Source organism: Canis aureus, chromosome 18 (genome assembly GCF_053574225.1).
Source record: "Canis aureus isolate CA01 chromosome 18, VMU_Caureus_v.1.0, whole genome shotgun sequence".
Lineage (NCBI taxonomy): Eukaryota > Metazoa > Chordata > Mammalia > Carnivora > Canidae > Canis > Canis aureus.
In genome coordinates, this window is record NC_135628.1 from 57,898,321 (window position 1) to 57,913,327 (window position 15,007).

Below are 15,007 nucleotides of genomic sequence, written 5' to 3' on the forward strand. Positions count from 1 at the left end.
CCTAGGAAAGAGATTCTCTGGAGAGACAATATGAGACAGCCCGGCAGGCCCTGATGGGAAAGATACCTCCTCACCATACCCTCCTATTTCAAAGGTAGCAATTTATCACATTTATTTAGATCTGGGCATTTTTAGATCGATTCTCTAGTATCCAAAGATATCAGATGATTCCTAAATCATCAAGGTAAACAGGCCTTTGTACTAAAGTAGATCCAGTGATTCAGTAGTAAACCCAGTTCTAGAAGTTGTATTTTCCTTTCATTTATATATATTTTAAAAAGACGTAATATGTTCATAGCTATTAGAAACTGATGGCTTTTTTGGCATTCTTTGAAGACTACAAAGAATAGTATTTCTGGCGGAATTTGAATATATACTTTATATATATAAAAATCAGCCTTCACCAAGGCTGTTCATGACTGAAGGTTAATTATATCCTGTTGAATATCTTGCTCTTGGCTGTCATGACTCTAAACACAATAGTAATTAATTATTTGTGAAGTCATTTGTTTAACACCTCCTTTCCATATTAAACTGTAAATTCTATGAGGGTGAGAATGCTTGTATCTTTATTAATCTATGAATTCTCAGTTCTTAATATGAAAAGTTCTACTTAGTCCCTTCTAGATAGCAAAGGTTTCATGATGTTAGTGGCTACAATAATTACTGTACTGTTAATTATTACATATCAGTTAGGCCTTAATATTTACTCAAAATAAATAACTAGGTCACAGGATGGCTATAGAATGTTTGCATTTTCTCATTTATGTTACAGGCTTTGATATTATGAATTCTCTTTCCTGTGTCCCATTTTAGAAAATTTGAGAATAACATGAAGGCCTTGTTTTCAGAAAGTTAGTAAGAACATGACAAGACCTTAATTATAGCATTTTAAAAAAGCTTTTTAGCATGCAGTGATTCAAGGAAGCAGAATAAAGAAGCCATTTAAAATTTTTTTCAATTTCAGTTCTCTGTATTTTGTATAATTTTAAGCTGTCTCTTGAAAATCTTCAACCAATATAAATGAAACCAAGTTTTGTCTATTTGTTACACATCCAAAAAGTGTGATGAATTCTCTCTATATTGATAGGCTATCTTTGGATAGTCTGATTCAAAAGATAGGTTGTGTGGTATACACGGAGTTTTGAAGGACCAGGAGGGTAATGACCAGGAGATAGGCAGTGTTTTCCAGAGCAGCAAAGCTGGGGTCTGTGTGACCTCCAACCAGCAGCAGGGCCATGCTTATTAAAACACTGGGGACAGAGAAACGAAGCAGTTTTAAATATAAGCTCCAAATGGGTCATACTAGGACACATAGATGCTTGGAATTTGCATGCATTTATATGCAATTGGGCTACTTTGCAAGTCTGAGGTGAATAACAACAGGATTTTTTCTCTAAAAACAGTTAATGATTCTTCCAAACCACTCTGGGGAAACAGGCTAGTAGAGATTAAAAAAGAATATTTTACACTAGAATTCAGTTGAGAGTATAATACTAGAATTTTTAGAAATATTTTATTCTGGTATCATTTCAAAGCACTGGATTAGATACAAACTTCGAAAATATCTATTTCAGTTTTTATAGCCGTTGATACATTGCTGGACCTCACATAACAAATGGACTAGGGTTTATAATAGAATACATACCAATCCGTAAGAAGATAATTTGCCTATATTAGTGACTTAATGGATAAGGAAGATACAACTGGGTGACGGGCACTGAGGGGGACACTTGGTGGGATGAGCACTGGGTGTTATGCCATACATTGGCAAATTGAACTCCAATAAAAAAAAAATTTAAAAAAAAGGAAGATTCGAAACAATACAAATTCACTTAATCTACAAATTAGAATGTAATAATGCTAGTGTTTTAAGACAAGCTCTGGAGCAAATGTTTGAGTGGATATATTACATTATTCCGAATAGATTTTATTAGCTTTTGCATTTATGTGATTTATCGGTCAGGTATTACATGTGTGTATGCTTGGTATCATTACAACATTCCTCGGATTTTTTCTGATTTCAGGGGTCCAGTGCCAGCCCCTATTATCAATGGTCTACATTATTTTACATCTTTAGAACTACAGAAAAGTTTTGAGCTTAGTGAAGATTATTTTAAAACTCTCATTGGACCATATTCTGAGAAGAGGTGAGTTGAGTTTTATTGGATAAAATCAGTTATTTTCTGTTAATTAGTTAAGGTTATGACACTCCTTCCTAAGCTTCAGAAAAATCCTAAAACTGGGAAGCAGGGCCCCACCTTCTACCATGGAATTTGAAAGGAGAGTAGGTCCTGGTCCTGTAGGGAGGACATGGGCACATGTCTTGAATTCATACAATTAAAAGCTTCTCTCTGGGATTTTTGAATCTTGAGGGAGTGACACAAAGATGCAGGGGCAGTTAGAGGTCTTTCAAGACACTGGTAGCGGAAGGTCAAGAATCCATTGTGGAATACAAGCGGCGATGATCTACCAATCTCTTCCCATATTGAGACTTGGCTGTGTTCTTGTCACCTAGCTTACCTTGATTCCTGACCAGTTTTTAGGTCTGATTCTTCAGTTTTCCGTTAGTCTGTCAATAGCTTTTCAATAATTTGCTTTTAAATATTAAAATTAGCCAGAGTTGGTATTTGTAATTTGCAGTCAACATCTCTGATTAGTATAGTGCTGTGTTTTTAAATGATTGCTAGCCATTGTTTAATATATAAAAAAAGGCATTTCAGGTTTCCTGTGCTTAATATTTCAACATGTGTTTCAAAAGCTGAGTATGAAAAACAAAAACAAAAACAAAAACAAAAACAAAAGCTGAGTATGTGTTGAGTTGAAGACCTCAAATAGACCACAGCTGACACTCCACCACTGATTTTAGTGCTTGGCCTTTGCAGCATTCTACTATATTCTGTTTCTGCTTTAGCTGTATCTACTTCTGCAATTGACCATCTTTTCATAGGTCTTGAATCCAAACTTCCCAAGAAAACATCTGGATAGCTGTGTCAATCACCATCCAGTAGGGGCGGCACTCTTGAATAGAGATTTGTGGCCAGAATACTCATAAGGAAATAGGCTGGTCTATGGATTGGTTGCACCTATATCAAGCACCCATTATTTATCTGATTATCTGTGGCCTGACCAGTGACAGAGAACCAAGTAGAGAATTCTTTAGGAAGGGTTGTGTAGGGATCCCTGGGTGGTACAGTGGTTTAGCGCCTGCCTTTGGCCCAGGGCGCGATCCTGGAGACCCCGGATCGAATCCCACGTTGGGCTCCCGGTGCATGGAGCCTGCTTCTCCCTCCGCCTGTGTCTCTGCCCCTCTCTCTCTCTCTCTCTCTCTCTCTCTCTCTCTGTGACTATCATAAATAAATAAAAATTCAAAAAAAAAACATACTTTCTTTAAAAAAAAATAGGGTTGTGTGGGTTTGGCAGTCTTCAATATCAATTGAAGGAAGAGGGATGGACACATTCAGACTATAACAGAGAGAGAAAAGGAATGCTTAACACGCTGCACTGGGCTCATAGATCATCTCTTCTCATGGTGAAAAGGGTGGGTCAGACCTACCGTCAAGTCTGACCATTCACTGGTGTAATATACATATGCCTTTCAACTCCACTACTTCTTTACATCTGTCTTTCAAAGCATTTTCATTTAATACTTTCTTTGATAGGAAAAGAAGTTGTTGAAAGACAGACTTTGCTTTGTGATGCCCCTCCCTTTTTTTGGTGTGCGTTTTAAATGAAGACCTACTCTTTCCCAAAATAAGAGACCAAAACATGTGTTATGAGTTGAGTTGTGTCCTACCACCCTACCCCCACCAAATTCACATGCTGGAGTCCTATCCCCTCAGAGTGTGACCTTATTTGGAAATAAGGTTGTTGCAGATGTAATTAGTTAATATAAGATCATATTGGAGTAAGGTAGTAAGGTAGACCTCTAAGCCAATATGATTAGTGTGCGCTAAAAAGGGGAAATTTGAACACAGACACACACACACATCAGAAGAGGGCTTGGGGTGATGTAGAAGCCAAGGAATACCAAACTGTCAGCTAACCACCAGAAGCTAGAGGAGAGGCCTAGAATAGATTCTCCATCACAGTCTCAGAAGGAACCCACCCTACCAACACCTTGATATCAGACTTTTAGATTCTAGGGCTGTGAGACATTAAATTTCAGTCACTGAGTTCACAGTACTTTGTTACACCAGCCCTAATAAACTAATATCATATGTATTAAAAATTCAGTGACATTTTTCTTTCTTTTCCTTTCTTCAAAGATTTTATTTATTCATTTAGAGAGAGAGAGAGCACAAGCAAGAGGAGGAGCAGAGGGAGATGGAGAGGGACAAGCAGATGCCCCACTGAGCAGGGATCCTGACACGGGGCTCCCTGGACCCTGGGATCACTACCTGAACCAAAGTCAGATGCTTAGTCTGTGGAGCCACCCAGGCTCCCCTATAAGTACTCAAAACTTCTTCTTTTTTTTTTTTTTTTTTTTTTCGAGTACTCAAAACTTCTGAGCAGAACCCTAGCTGCAGAGAGATTGCTCCATCCTGGACCACCTCTGCCTGGGAATGTTGGCGCCATCTAGCCCTAGCTATAGTTGATAGGTTGAGCAGAAGGCAGGTGTCCATGCCCAGTGTGGGAGCTTTCCAGGAGAGCTGATTTTGGATTCCAGTCACGGACTACTACCCAAGCACTGCAGCCCCTGCTTGCTAATCAAACATAATACAGACCGCAGGAGTGTCCTCACATTGGACATGTCCCCTCAGTATGCCTACATCACCCACTACATTTCCTTCTGGGTCAAGGACAAGCCCAGATAGCTAATGGGACTGTGTTTCCTGGTAATAGGGCCTTGAACTCCTGGGGACACCTCATTAAAACTTACTTCTACCCTTTTCATCTCTGCTACAGTCATAATATCATCCTGGTAGACAGAGACACTCTCATTAAATGACAAGCCTTATCCTGAATAGACACAATTTGCATCAGCCTTTGCTACTGTCAGATATGAACTTAAGTTAAATGTGGAGTATGAACAAGTGGAGGTCAACCTGAATTTGACATTTGATCCTAGAATGTCCTTCTTTGCTGAGATAGTAGTCATCACATTGGAACTACAGAGAAGAAAGCATAGTTGCGGCTCTGCAGTAAATAATCACCTGTTAATTTTCAACACTTAAAATTAATCTGTGGCTAAATCATGAAAAGACAAAACTATGATGACAAAACGTACTATAATCAACATTGGCAGGGAAAAGTAGAACTCAAATGACAAAGCTGAGGAGGTAGAGATAGAAGGTCAATATAATCATCTGTTGTTGATGAAACAAGAAATGGAGGTTGGAAATATGATCCATGAAGATGTAGATCTAGCAGATGGAAGAATGGAAAATAGCAAAAGAGCTCTTGGAGGAGAAGGAAATCAGGGGGTGTGTTACTAAGTGAGCTGAATCCTTTCTGATTATAGCAGAAACCTACATCTACTGAAGATAAATTTACAATTGATAAATCAATACAAGTCAGTCATGTATTATTTACAAAATAAGATTATTGTCAGAATATCTGAAAACAGACATGGTTAAAAATGATTGGCTCTCAGGAGAGTAAAAGTGGTGTTGGGAGAGGTAGTGCTTGGACTTCTGCTTTTTATTTTAAGCCCTTATATATAATATAACTTAGTTTTAATTGTACATATATACAGTTGACCCTTGAACGACACAGGTTGGAACTGCACGGGTTCATGTATATATGGATTATTTATAATACAGTGTACTACTGTACTATAAATATATTTTCTCTTCCTTATGATTTTGTTAATAACCTTTACCCTATGTTCCTTTATTGTAAGAGTAAGAATACAGTAGGTAATACATATAACATACAAGATATGTATTAATCAACTGTTGATGTTATCGGTAAGGTTTCCCGTCAACAATAAGCTGTGAGTAGTTAAGTTTTTGTGAAGTCAAAGGTCACATGTGGATTTTGGACTGCAGGGAGGGTCAGCACCCTTAACCCTCACATTATGCAAGGGTCAGCTGTAGTAAGTTGCTTGAAATGTTAACATGTTTTCAGAGAAATAAGAATCATAAAGGGGAAGGTGAGTACATTTTGACTACATTCATAAACATTTTAAGTTTCTCTAGGTCCAAAACAAATGTAAAAGGAAAAACAGCAAGCGATTTAAAAAATAACAAAAGAGTTAACACTCAATATATAAAGAATTCACACAAATTGATACAGCAAACAGAAAGACACATCCTCCAAAGATAAGTGAGGAAAGGCAGTTTACAAACAACAGGAGAAAAGCCAATTAACACATGGATAAACTTAAAAATTAAGAAATAATGTTTAATCTCACTGTGAACTAAAGCCACAAAGCTCCATTACTTCACAGTGCTCTGCAGGATGCGCCTCTCTCCTCCCATCTGTGGAGCGCCTCCCTGGGAGGAAGCCAAGGAACAGGTGAACCCCAGAGCAGAGTAACCTGTGGCCAGAAGTGGACTGGCCCAAACACAGGGATGTCAGGCACCCTAATCGCACCCCAACCTTATCCTAAAAAGGGGAACAAGATCACTAGTCTGCAAAGCTAGCATTAGGTATTCCCAGATCAGGCCCCTTAATTCACTCTTATAACCTCCGTCTTTGAAATAGCCAGAGCTGCAATATGTAAACTGCACTTGATTCTAAAGTCCCAGGAATTAGTATCTGTGCCTTGCCCCCTTGGTAGACACTCGGGCATCCATCACGACGCTTTGCTCTTAGGAGGTGTTCAGTTAGGATTTGTCGATTAGAGGAGAGCTTTATGCTAATATGTACAGCTTTTAATATGCCCGGTGCAAATACAACAGAGACGTACACAGACACTAACATGGCTCCGTAAAGGTGACCCGAGAAGTCCTAGGCGTAGATTGGATGCCCCCTGGTAGCTTTTCATCTCAAAGGTATCATTCTCTTTTCATTTTTCAGTGGCAAGGATCCCTGCATCGTCAAGAGCTTTTCTACAATATTTCATTCTTATCCATGGTCAAAAGAAATGTCTTTTCAGCCTCCGGAGGGCAGTATTTATTCCCACCCAGGCTCAGGAGTGAGTGAGAGTGAGGCTGAGCAGACCCTAACAGGTATGAATCATTTTACATACGGTTCTCATATAAAAGTATTAATATTATAATTCTCTTTCCCACTGGTTCCTGATTGTTTGAATTAAATGAGCGCTTTCAGTCAGAATCTCTCCTCTGAGGTAAGGTGGGGTTCTTTTTTGGTCTCCCAAAAGTGTTTAGAGATGAGAAACAAGGTTCAGAAAGGTCGGGAATGTGTGTAGGGCCACTTACTTGGCCACTTAGAATGGGCCACTATTCAGCCCACCCAGCCGGTCGGCCCGCAGGGGTCTTCTGGGATCACGGGCCTGTGCTTGCTGCAGGAGGTCTTTGATGACTTAGGCTCCATTCAGTGACGGTGAAGAGAATCTGGAAAGTTTCAGATTGCTGGCCTGTCTCCTGCTCTGGGACTCTGCTCTTGGATTCTGTCAGAATCCCGTTGGGTTTATATTTAAAGGATCTGGCCCAGCCTACCCACGTCACCCCCTTCACCCCCTTCATGCCTCTTGGTCCTCAACACACATGTGAATGCATGTGTCCAGTACCAACAAGATGGGCATTTGGTGTTCACAAATGACAGCGAGTAAAGACCTTGACCAATGTTGAAGAGACCGAAGGGGTAGAGGTGAGGTGAGAGAGAAAGTAACCAGTGTTGGGATAGAAGGTGGGGCTCTGTGAGCAACAGAGAGAGCAATGAGTAAATTAGCGGATTCTGTAGGACCTGCAGGCTGGTAGAGAGCCACCATTTGTAGCCTGGAGAGGTGGTAAAGGTCTGCCTGGGTCCCGAAGAGACGTGAGGAGCTCCTGCTTGCTCAGGTGACCAGAGGAGCCAGAAAGAGAATAAAGACTTGTTAGTTTGCCTGGGACAAAAGGATGTCCAGAGGCAGGGTTCCTACAGCAGGCAGCTTCTAACCAACTCAAGGGTGGAGGACCCTCTGTGCAGCTGCACTTTGGTTAGGACAGCTGGCTGAGATAAGGTCTTCTCAAGCATTTTACTTGTGAGGGTAGACACAAACCATAAGGATGAGAGTCCTAAGACCATAGTCCCAGGAAGTCATCCCCGATTCTGAAGGAGACACTTTATTGTCATCTCACAGGTTGTGGGAAGTGTTCTAGGAACCCCTTAAAGACTGTGGCCTGCCACTCTGGGGCCTGAGGGCAAAACTCCAGGAGCCCTGGACCAAATATGTCACCAAGGCCCATCGTGGTTCTGCTGACCCATAGAATAGTGTTCCCAGACCTTTCCCATCTTATTTTCTAGCCTCTTGTCCCTGCCCTTAAATGAGATACTTACGGGCTGCCTGATTGGTCTCTGTGTCACCAAACTCAGATGGCCAGAGGTGGCACAGCTGGGATCCCACACAGGTGACACTGCAGGAAGCAGGGGGCAGGGCTAGTAAAAATCCAGATCCACGCAAAAACTATGTTCCAAACAATCTGACCAGAGGGGAAGTGAAGACAACACTGGATTAGAAATCAGAAGACCTGGGGGCCCCTGGGTGGCTCAGTTGGTTAAGTGTATGCCTTTGGCTCAAGTCATGATCCCAGGGTCCTGGGATCAAGCCCTACATCAGGCTCCCTGCTCAGTAGGGAGTCTGCTTCTCCCTCTCCCTCTGCCTGCTGCTCCCACTGCTTGTGCTCTCTCTCTCTTTCTCTCTCTGTGTCAAATAAATAAATAAGATCTTAAAAAAAAATCAGAAGGCCTGGTTCTACCTCCATTTCTACTGTGTCTGGCTACATAGTGTTGGGCAAATCAGATAATGTCTGAGCCTTGAGAATAATATCTGTCCTATCATAATACAGCAATATCACTGTATATTACTATAACATATATGTATATTATAACATATCTGTATATGTAATATATATTTATATTGTAACATAAAATATGGTATAATAATACAGAGCCAACAGGATGGGCTATGGTGTAAGAAAGAAGTCAAGCGCTAGATACCTACTAGATATTATGGCTACACGTTTGTACCCACATAAGCAGAAGATGACAGTAGTTTTCTGCAGGGGTGGTTTCTGAAGATTTATTTTGTTCCTTTGAATGGGCCATGTTTTCCTGTTTCTTTATGTGTCACGTGATGTTTTGTTGAAAATGGTGCATTTGAAAAAGCAGCCCCCTCTCCAAGTGTGCACACCGTACTGGATGCAGGGCTTGTCCTGAGCCCAGGATCAGTCCTGTGTGAAGGCCTAAGGTCTTTCTGGTCCTTTTCTGGGCAGTTCTTTTCCTGGACCTGTGTGTCTGCTTTTTTCCAGTTCCCCAGAATACACAGCTGCTTTTTAAAATCTTCATTTCCGGGTCGCCTGGGTGGCTCAGGGGTTGGGCATCTGCCTTTGGCCTGGAGCGTGATCCTGGAGTCCCCGGATCGAGTCCCACATCTGGCTTCCTGCATGGAGTCTGCTTCTCCCTCTGCCTGTGTCTCTGCCTTCTCTCTGTGTCTCTCATGAATAAATAAATAAAATGTATAAAAAATAAAATAAAATCTTCATTTCCCTAATAGTCTTACCCCAGCTACCTGTCTCTTGGGGTCTTATGAAGACATTCTTTTGTACTCTTCAATCAGTAATTTCTTGCCTTGGGTGTGCATGGATCTGGATTTTCACTAGCCCTGCCCCCTGCTTCCTGCAGTGTCACCTGTGGGGGATCCCAGCTGTGCCACCTCTGGCCATCTGAGTTTGGTGACACAGAGACCAATCAGGCAGCCCCCAGGCAGGTTAGAACATTGTTCAACTGTCTCTGGTTGGCAAAGGTGAGTGGGGGGGAAAAAACTTGAAATTTCCTACTGTTTTTATTTTTATTTTTTTAAGATTATTTATTTGACAGACAAAGAGAGAGAACACAAGCAGGAGGAGCAGTAGGCCAAGGGAGAGGGAGCAGCAGGCTCCCCCTGGAGCAGGGAGCCCAAAGTGGGGCTCAATCCCAGGACCCTGGGGTCATGACCTGAGTCCAAGGCAGACACCTAACCAACTGAGCCATCCAGGCATCCCTAATGGGGCTTTTTCTCGATTGGGCATTCGCTTGGTTGCTACAGCTCTTTCACTGACTTGCAGCACTCCTACGAAGTTGTTCCAGTTGGACTCCCTGTTCAGTGTTTCCTAGGGGAACACGGGCCTGGAGCTCCCTAGTCCACCACCTTACCTGTGTCTCTCAGGGGTGGTTTTCTTAGCAATTCATCACACGACTGGCTCTGGGTCAGGCTAGCACTCCGGTCTTTTTCACATGAACAGCTAAACCAGGTTTCTGTCATCTAACATATATGCACTTGACTTTTTCATTCTTGCAACTTTTATTTTTGTCTTTTTATTATTTTGGTTTCAGCCCCACTTTCTAGTTCAATGAGATCATTTTGGGTGTTGATCTGTCTTCCAGATTGACAATTTTATAAGTTTCTATAAAACCAGCAAGCCCGCTAGCTTTGCCTTTGTCATAGTCACTGTCAACAATAGGATCCAGGACTTGGCCAGGAGTAATGTCTTTGGAGACTCACTTCCAGGGACAGTCTACTTCCGATGTGATTCCTACTCACATCTCTCTAATGTCTTCATGTAAGAAACCTTTATACGTGCTTTGCAGAAATCAAGACAAAACTACATCAGTGGTGTTTTCTAACTCAGAGGTCAGAAAGTTTTCTGTAAAGGGCCAGATCCTTTTGCAATGATCCAACTCTCCCATTGTGGTATGACAGCAACAATAGACAATATGTAAATTAATGTTCATAGCCTGGGTTCCAATAATTTTATTTACTGAAACATATTGCAGACCAGATTTGGCCTATGGGCTATAAATTTGTTGACCTCTGCCTAAGTAAAAGGAAATTAAGTTAATTTGCGATGATTTTTCTTTGTAAACCCCTTCTAACATTTATCATTCAGTATGGTGTTTTATAAATATTTCTTTCACAAACTTGAATTTGCTAAGATTTAAGTCAAGTGTACTGGTTTGTAAATCCTTGTTCCCATGTTAAAAATAGCAATATTATTTGTCTCCAGTACTTCTCTTATTGTCAATGAATTCTCCAAGACCAAACTGTGAAAGCACTGCTATAGTGATTCCAGCACCCTGGGATACAACTTAACCTGGGCGTGGAAACTTTAACTGATTTAGGGGAGCCTACTTCTACTATATTCTCTCTTCTTCAGGACTTTACTTGTCTTAAAATGTTTTTGTTACCCTTCCAATTTAAAAAAACATCTCCATGGTCAAGGGAAGAAAAAAGAAACTGCAGCAGCAAACAAGAAGAAACTTTTCCTTTTCTTCTCTCTCTCTCTCTCTCTTTCTCTCTCTCTCTCTCTCTATTCCTCCCTCCCTCCCTCCCTCTCTCTCCCTCCTTTTGTTAACATAGTATCATTTCAGGGAGTGTGCCTTTCTTGTTCTGAATATACCTTAGAAAGGTCCATCTTCCCTTCAGTGATTTGGATGGCTTTTGTTTTCCCAATGGGTGGAATCTGCTTAATCTTATGGTATAGGTCACTCCATTTTTCTCACTCTCTATAGAATCCTCTGCCTCACTTTCTCAATCCCTACTACACTGCTTCTCTCCAGGGAGAATTCAGCTTCCTCTGTGGCCACTGTGCTTTATCTTTAGTCTCTATCTTTCAAGTTTATTACGCTTCCCACAGTTCCCAATAGAGCCTAGCTCCACGGTCCATTCTTGGTATCTTCATCCTTGGCAAACAGAGCAACCTTAGAACACAGTGGATGAGGCTTTTCTAGGAAGTACTTTAGGATATATATGGGTACGTGTGTGTGTGTGTGTGTGTGTGTGTGTGCGCTAAATCTAGTGGGTAGGGATGATTGTAAAGGAATATGGTGCCAGGCATTGTACAGAAGATATAAACAGAATAGAAAAGTAGCATGGGAATTACTTGGGTTTGCAATCTTCTGATCATTGGGCAAGTCTATACAACCTAAGGCTCATCCAACCCTGCACTTGATGTATTCTGAAACTCTTCCCCTATTTTTCTTCTTTGGTTGTCTTTAGTTTGTTATAGATTAATTCTAAACAATATTCTGGCTTACAACATTGCAATTATTTTCTTTGTAAACAAATCTCTTGTGTACCAAGATGTTAACTCTATGTACTGTCTTTTTCTTCTTAATGTTTTACAGAGCTATGTAAACTGTCACATCCATGTGACAAAGGGACTGTCCAACACAGAAGACACACCATCTCGGTCATCAGCCACCCAGGTTTCAACACCAAACTCACCCTCCCTCCTATCCCTCAGGGCCACAAGTAAACCAGTAGTTGACATTTGGTCTTAACACACAAAACTTGTTCTGACCATGTGAATCCCTTTGTCTTATCTGGCCCTAGGTCTTGTTTTCCACTCAATCAACTACCTACAAAAGAACATTCTCTATGCCTTAATTCTCTCAATTTCTTTTGTGATTCTCGAAGTGTCTTTTTAAAATGCAAATTATTCTTAGTTTTTAGAAATGTAATTTTTTTTGTAGTTCTTAATGATTTTTCCAGCTGCTTCCTGCTCTTGAAATATCAGATGGCAAACTCTCCCAAGATCTCTGCATTGCTGTGTGCATAGTGATTTTTGGATATATCCAACTGGGATTCTGCTTTGGAAATTCCAGTGTGTCCATTTATAACATTAGTGTGTACTCTAGGGGATTGAAATATTTGGTCTTCTGATAATGAAAGGATTGTAGAGTTCCATTTAACTCATGACCAACAGAATATTGACTGCATCTCTCAAAGGGAATTAATGTATTTTTTCATTGTTCTTGACTTGTTGAGCGATATGAAGGAATAAGAATTATCAGCTATTTCTTTTAGTTCACCATTTCCTGACTCTGATTATGTACTGCTTGTCATTAGAAATATTTCTAAACAACTTTCTTCATCTTTATAGCTTCACTACCTATTGTTGGCAGAAGAAAACATTGGGTAGTTATAGATAAGGCTGGTATTTGGCCGATATGGGCCAGTAAGACTATCCTGGTTCTTAAAAAAACATTGAAACAACACATCTCTTTGGATTGGTAGATGGTCTCATCTCTGAATCTTCTGGGCATGATGATTCATGGGAACAGGAGCCTTCATATAGAACTGTACTAATTGTTAAATATTTAAAATATCAAAACCCTCTAATGACTTCCCTTTTAAAAATATTAAAACCCCCTTTAATAACCCTTTTTCCCATGCTTAAATTTGAATGTAACATGATTTGCTGTTGGCTTCTGTCTGCCACCCAGCCCTATTATCAACAGAAGCTACTTAAAGTTCTTTTCTTGGGGTTGGTGGGAGGGATGGAAGGGGGCACTTGAAGGAAAGGACAAAGCTGAGCGAGAAAAGGGAGTTAGTCCTCTCTAAAGCAGTGAAGAGGCAGGGAGTGAAATACACTTTAACACTCACTAGCATAATCTAATCTTTTAAGAAGTTATTATGAAACGTTTCAGAAACACTAGAAGATATACAAGTAATAGTTCCAACTTCAGACAACATGGAGGAGATGCACTTTTCCCTATTTCTTCCACTAAGTACAGTCAAATCCTAGAAATTGTATCTAAAACAAACATAAGAAGATTGAGAGGTGGAAGGAAGAAGGCAGGCTAGCTGGGGACCTTGGGACCCAAGTAACAGCAGAGCAATGAGTTCCCTGGGTATCTTTTTTGGCTCAAATATCCCGAACTGGGGGCCAGAGAAACTACAACCCCAAAACATTAATGCTAGAGACCACAAAAGCTACAGCAAAAAGCTGCTCTCTTTGGCTAAAGGACTCGGAAAGGGATAGCTTTGTAAGACAGAAAACTTTTAGACAGTAACAGCCTACTTTAGTCAAACACTATGGATAAAACTGTGGCCCTACCCTGTCAACAGAGGCTTTTCTGGCTATAAGGAGGTTCCTGTCGTTCTCCCTGCTGGGATAGTGTCAGAGAAGTTCTTGTGGAGAGCCAGGAGCTGCAACGCTACCCAATATCAGTGAAACCGCCCCCTACATACACAGTATCATTGAAGGCTTGTAGGGACCTGGACTTCCATTCCCTACTCGATAGTACTGAGGCACTCCTTTCCCTTCCCATCAGGGTAGTGTTGGAGAAGGTCTTGTGGAGATCCAGGACTTTCACCACTGACCTATCTTCTTGCAGTGTCAGTGGAGGCCATGTGGGGAACAGAAAATTTTAATAAGATCCAGATTCTCGTAACATAATATCCAAAATGTCCAAGATATAGTTAAAATACAAGAAAAATAAAACTCATCAAGAATCAGAAAAACTTCAAATTTAATGAGAAAGATAACATATGCCAATGCCAAGGTGAAACAGATATTGGAATGATTGGACAGATTTTGAAATAGCTATCATGTAACTGCTTCAAGAAGCAATTATAAACATGACTGAAAAAAAAATGAAAAAGGCAGACAATCTCAGCCAAAAAAAAAAAAGAAAGAAAGAAAATCTTAGCAAGTAAATGGAAGACATAAAGAAGAAAAAAATGAAAATTTTATATCTGAACAAGACAGTAGCTCATTGGATGGACTCAGCAGTAAAATAGGACAGAGGAGGGGAAAGTCGGTGAACTTGAAGATAGAGTAATTAAAATTACCCAGTCTGAACAAGAGAAAGAAAATAGACTGAAAGAGAAAATCAGCTTCAGGAACATGTGGGACTATATGAAAAGATCTAATGCTTATGTCATTAGCAATCCAGGAGAGCAAAAAAGAGTATGGGGCTGAAAAAGTATTCAAACAAATAATGACCAAAAATTCAGCAAAAGCCAAAAATCTACAAATTCAAGAAGATGATGAAACCCAGACAGGATGAACACAGATAAATTTGCAACAAGACACTTCATAATCAAACTTTTGAAAACTAAAAACAAAGAAAAATATCTTAAAGCAATGAGAGAGAATGTATCTTAATTATAGGGAAATAATTATGAGAGTGG

The 15,007-nt window shown here is 40.4% G+C and overlaps 1 protein-coding gene across 6 annotated transcripts in view; it reads left to right on the forward strand.

Annotated features, from left to right (window-relative positions):
* Positions 1 to 14,517, forward strand: part of LRGUK (leucine rich repeats and guanylate kinase domain containing) — a 109,584-nt gene extending 95,067 nt beyond the window's left edge. For 5 of the 6 annotated variants that reach the window (XM_077857396.1, XM_077857397.1, XM_077857401.1 and 2 more), the window contains 4 exons: positions 6 to 94; positions 2,028 to 2,150; positions 6,967 to 7,118; positions 12,214 to 14,517. In XM_077857396.1, coding sequence (XP_077713522.1) covers positions 6 to 94; positions 2,028 to 2,150; positions 6,967 to 7,118; positions 12,214 to 12,344 — 495 coding nt within the window. In that variant the 3' untranslated portion in view covers positions 12,345 to 14,517. The remainder of the gene's footprint in view (positions 1 to 5; positions 95 to 2,027; positions 2,151 to 6,966; positions 7,119 to 12,213) is intronic. The other variant, XM_077857400.1, reaches the window with a different exon arrangement.
* The last annotated feature ends 490 nt before the right edge of the window (positions 14,518 to 15,007 follow it).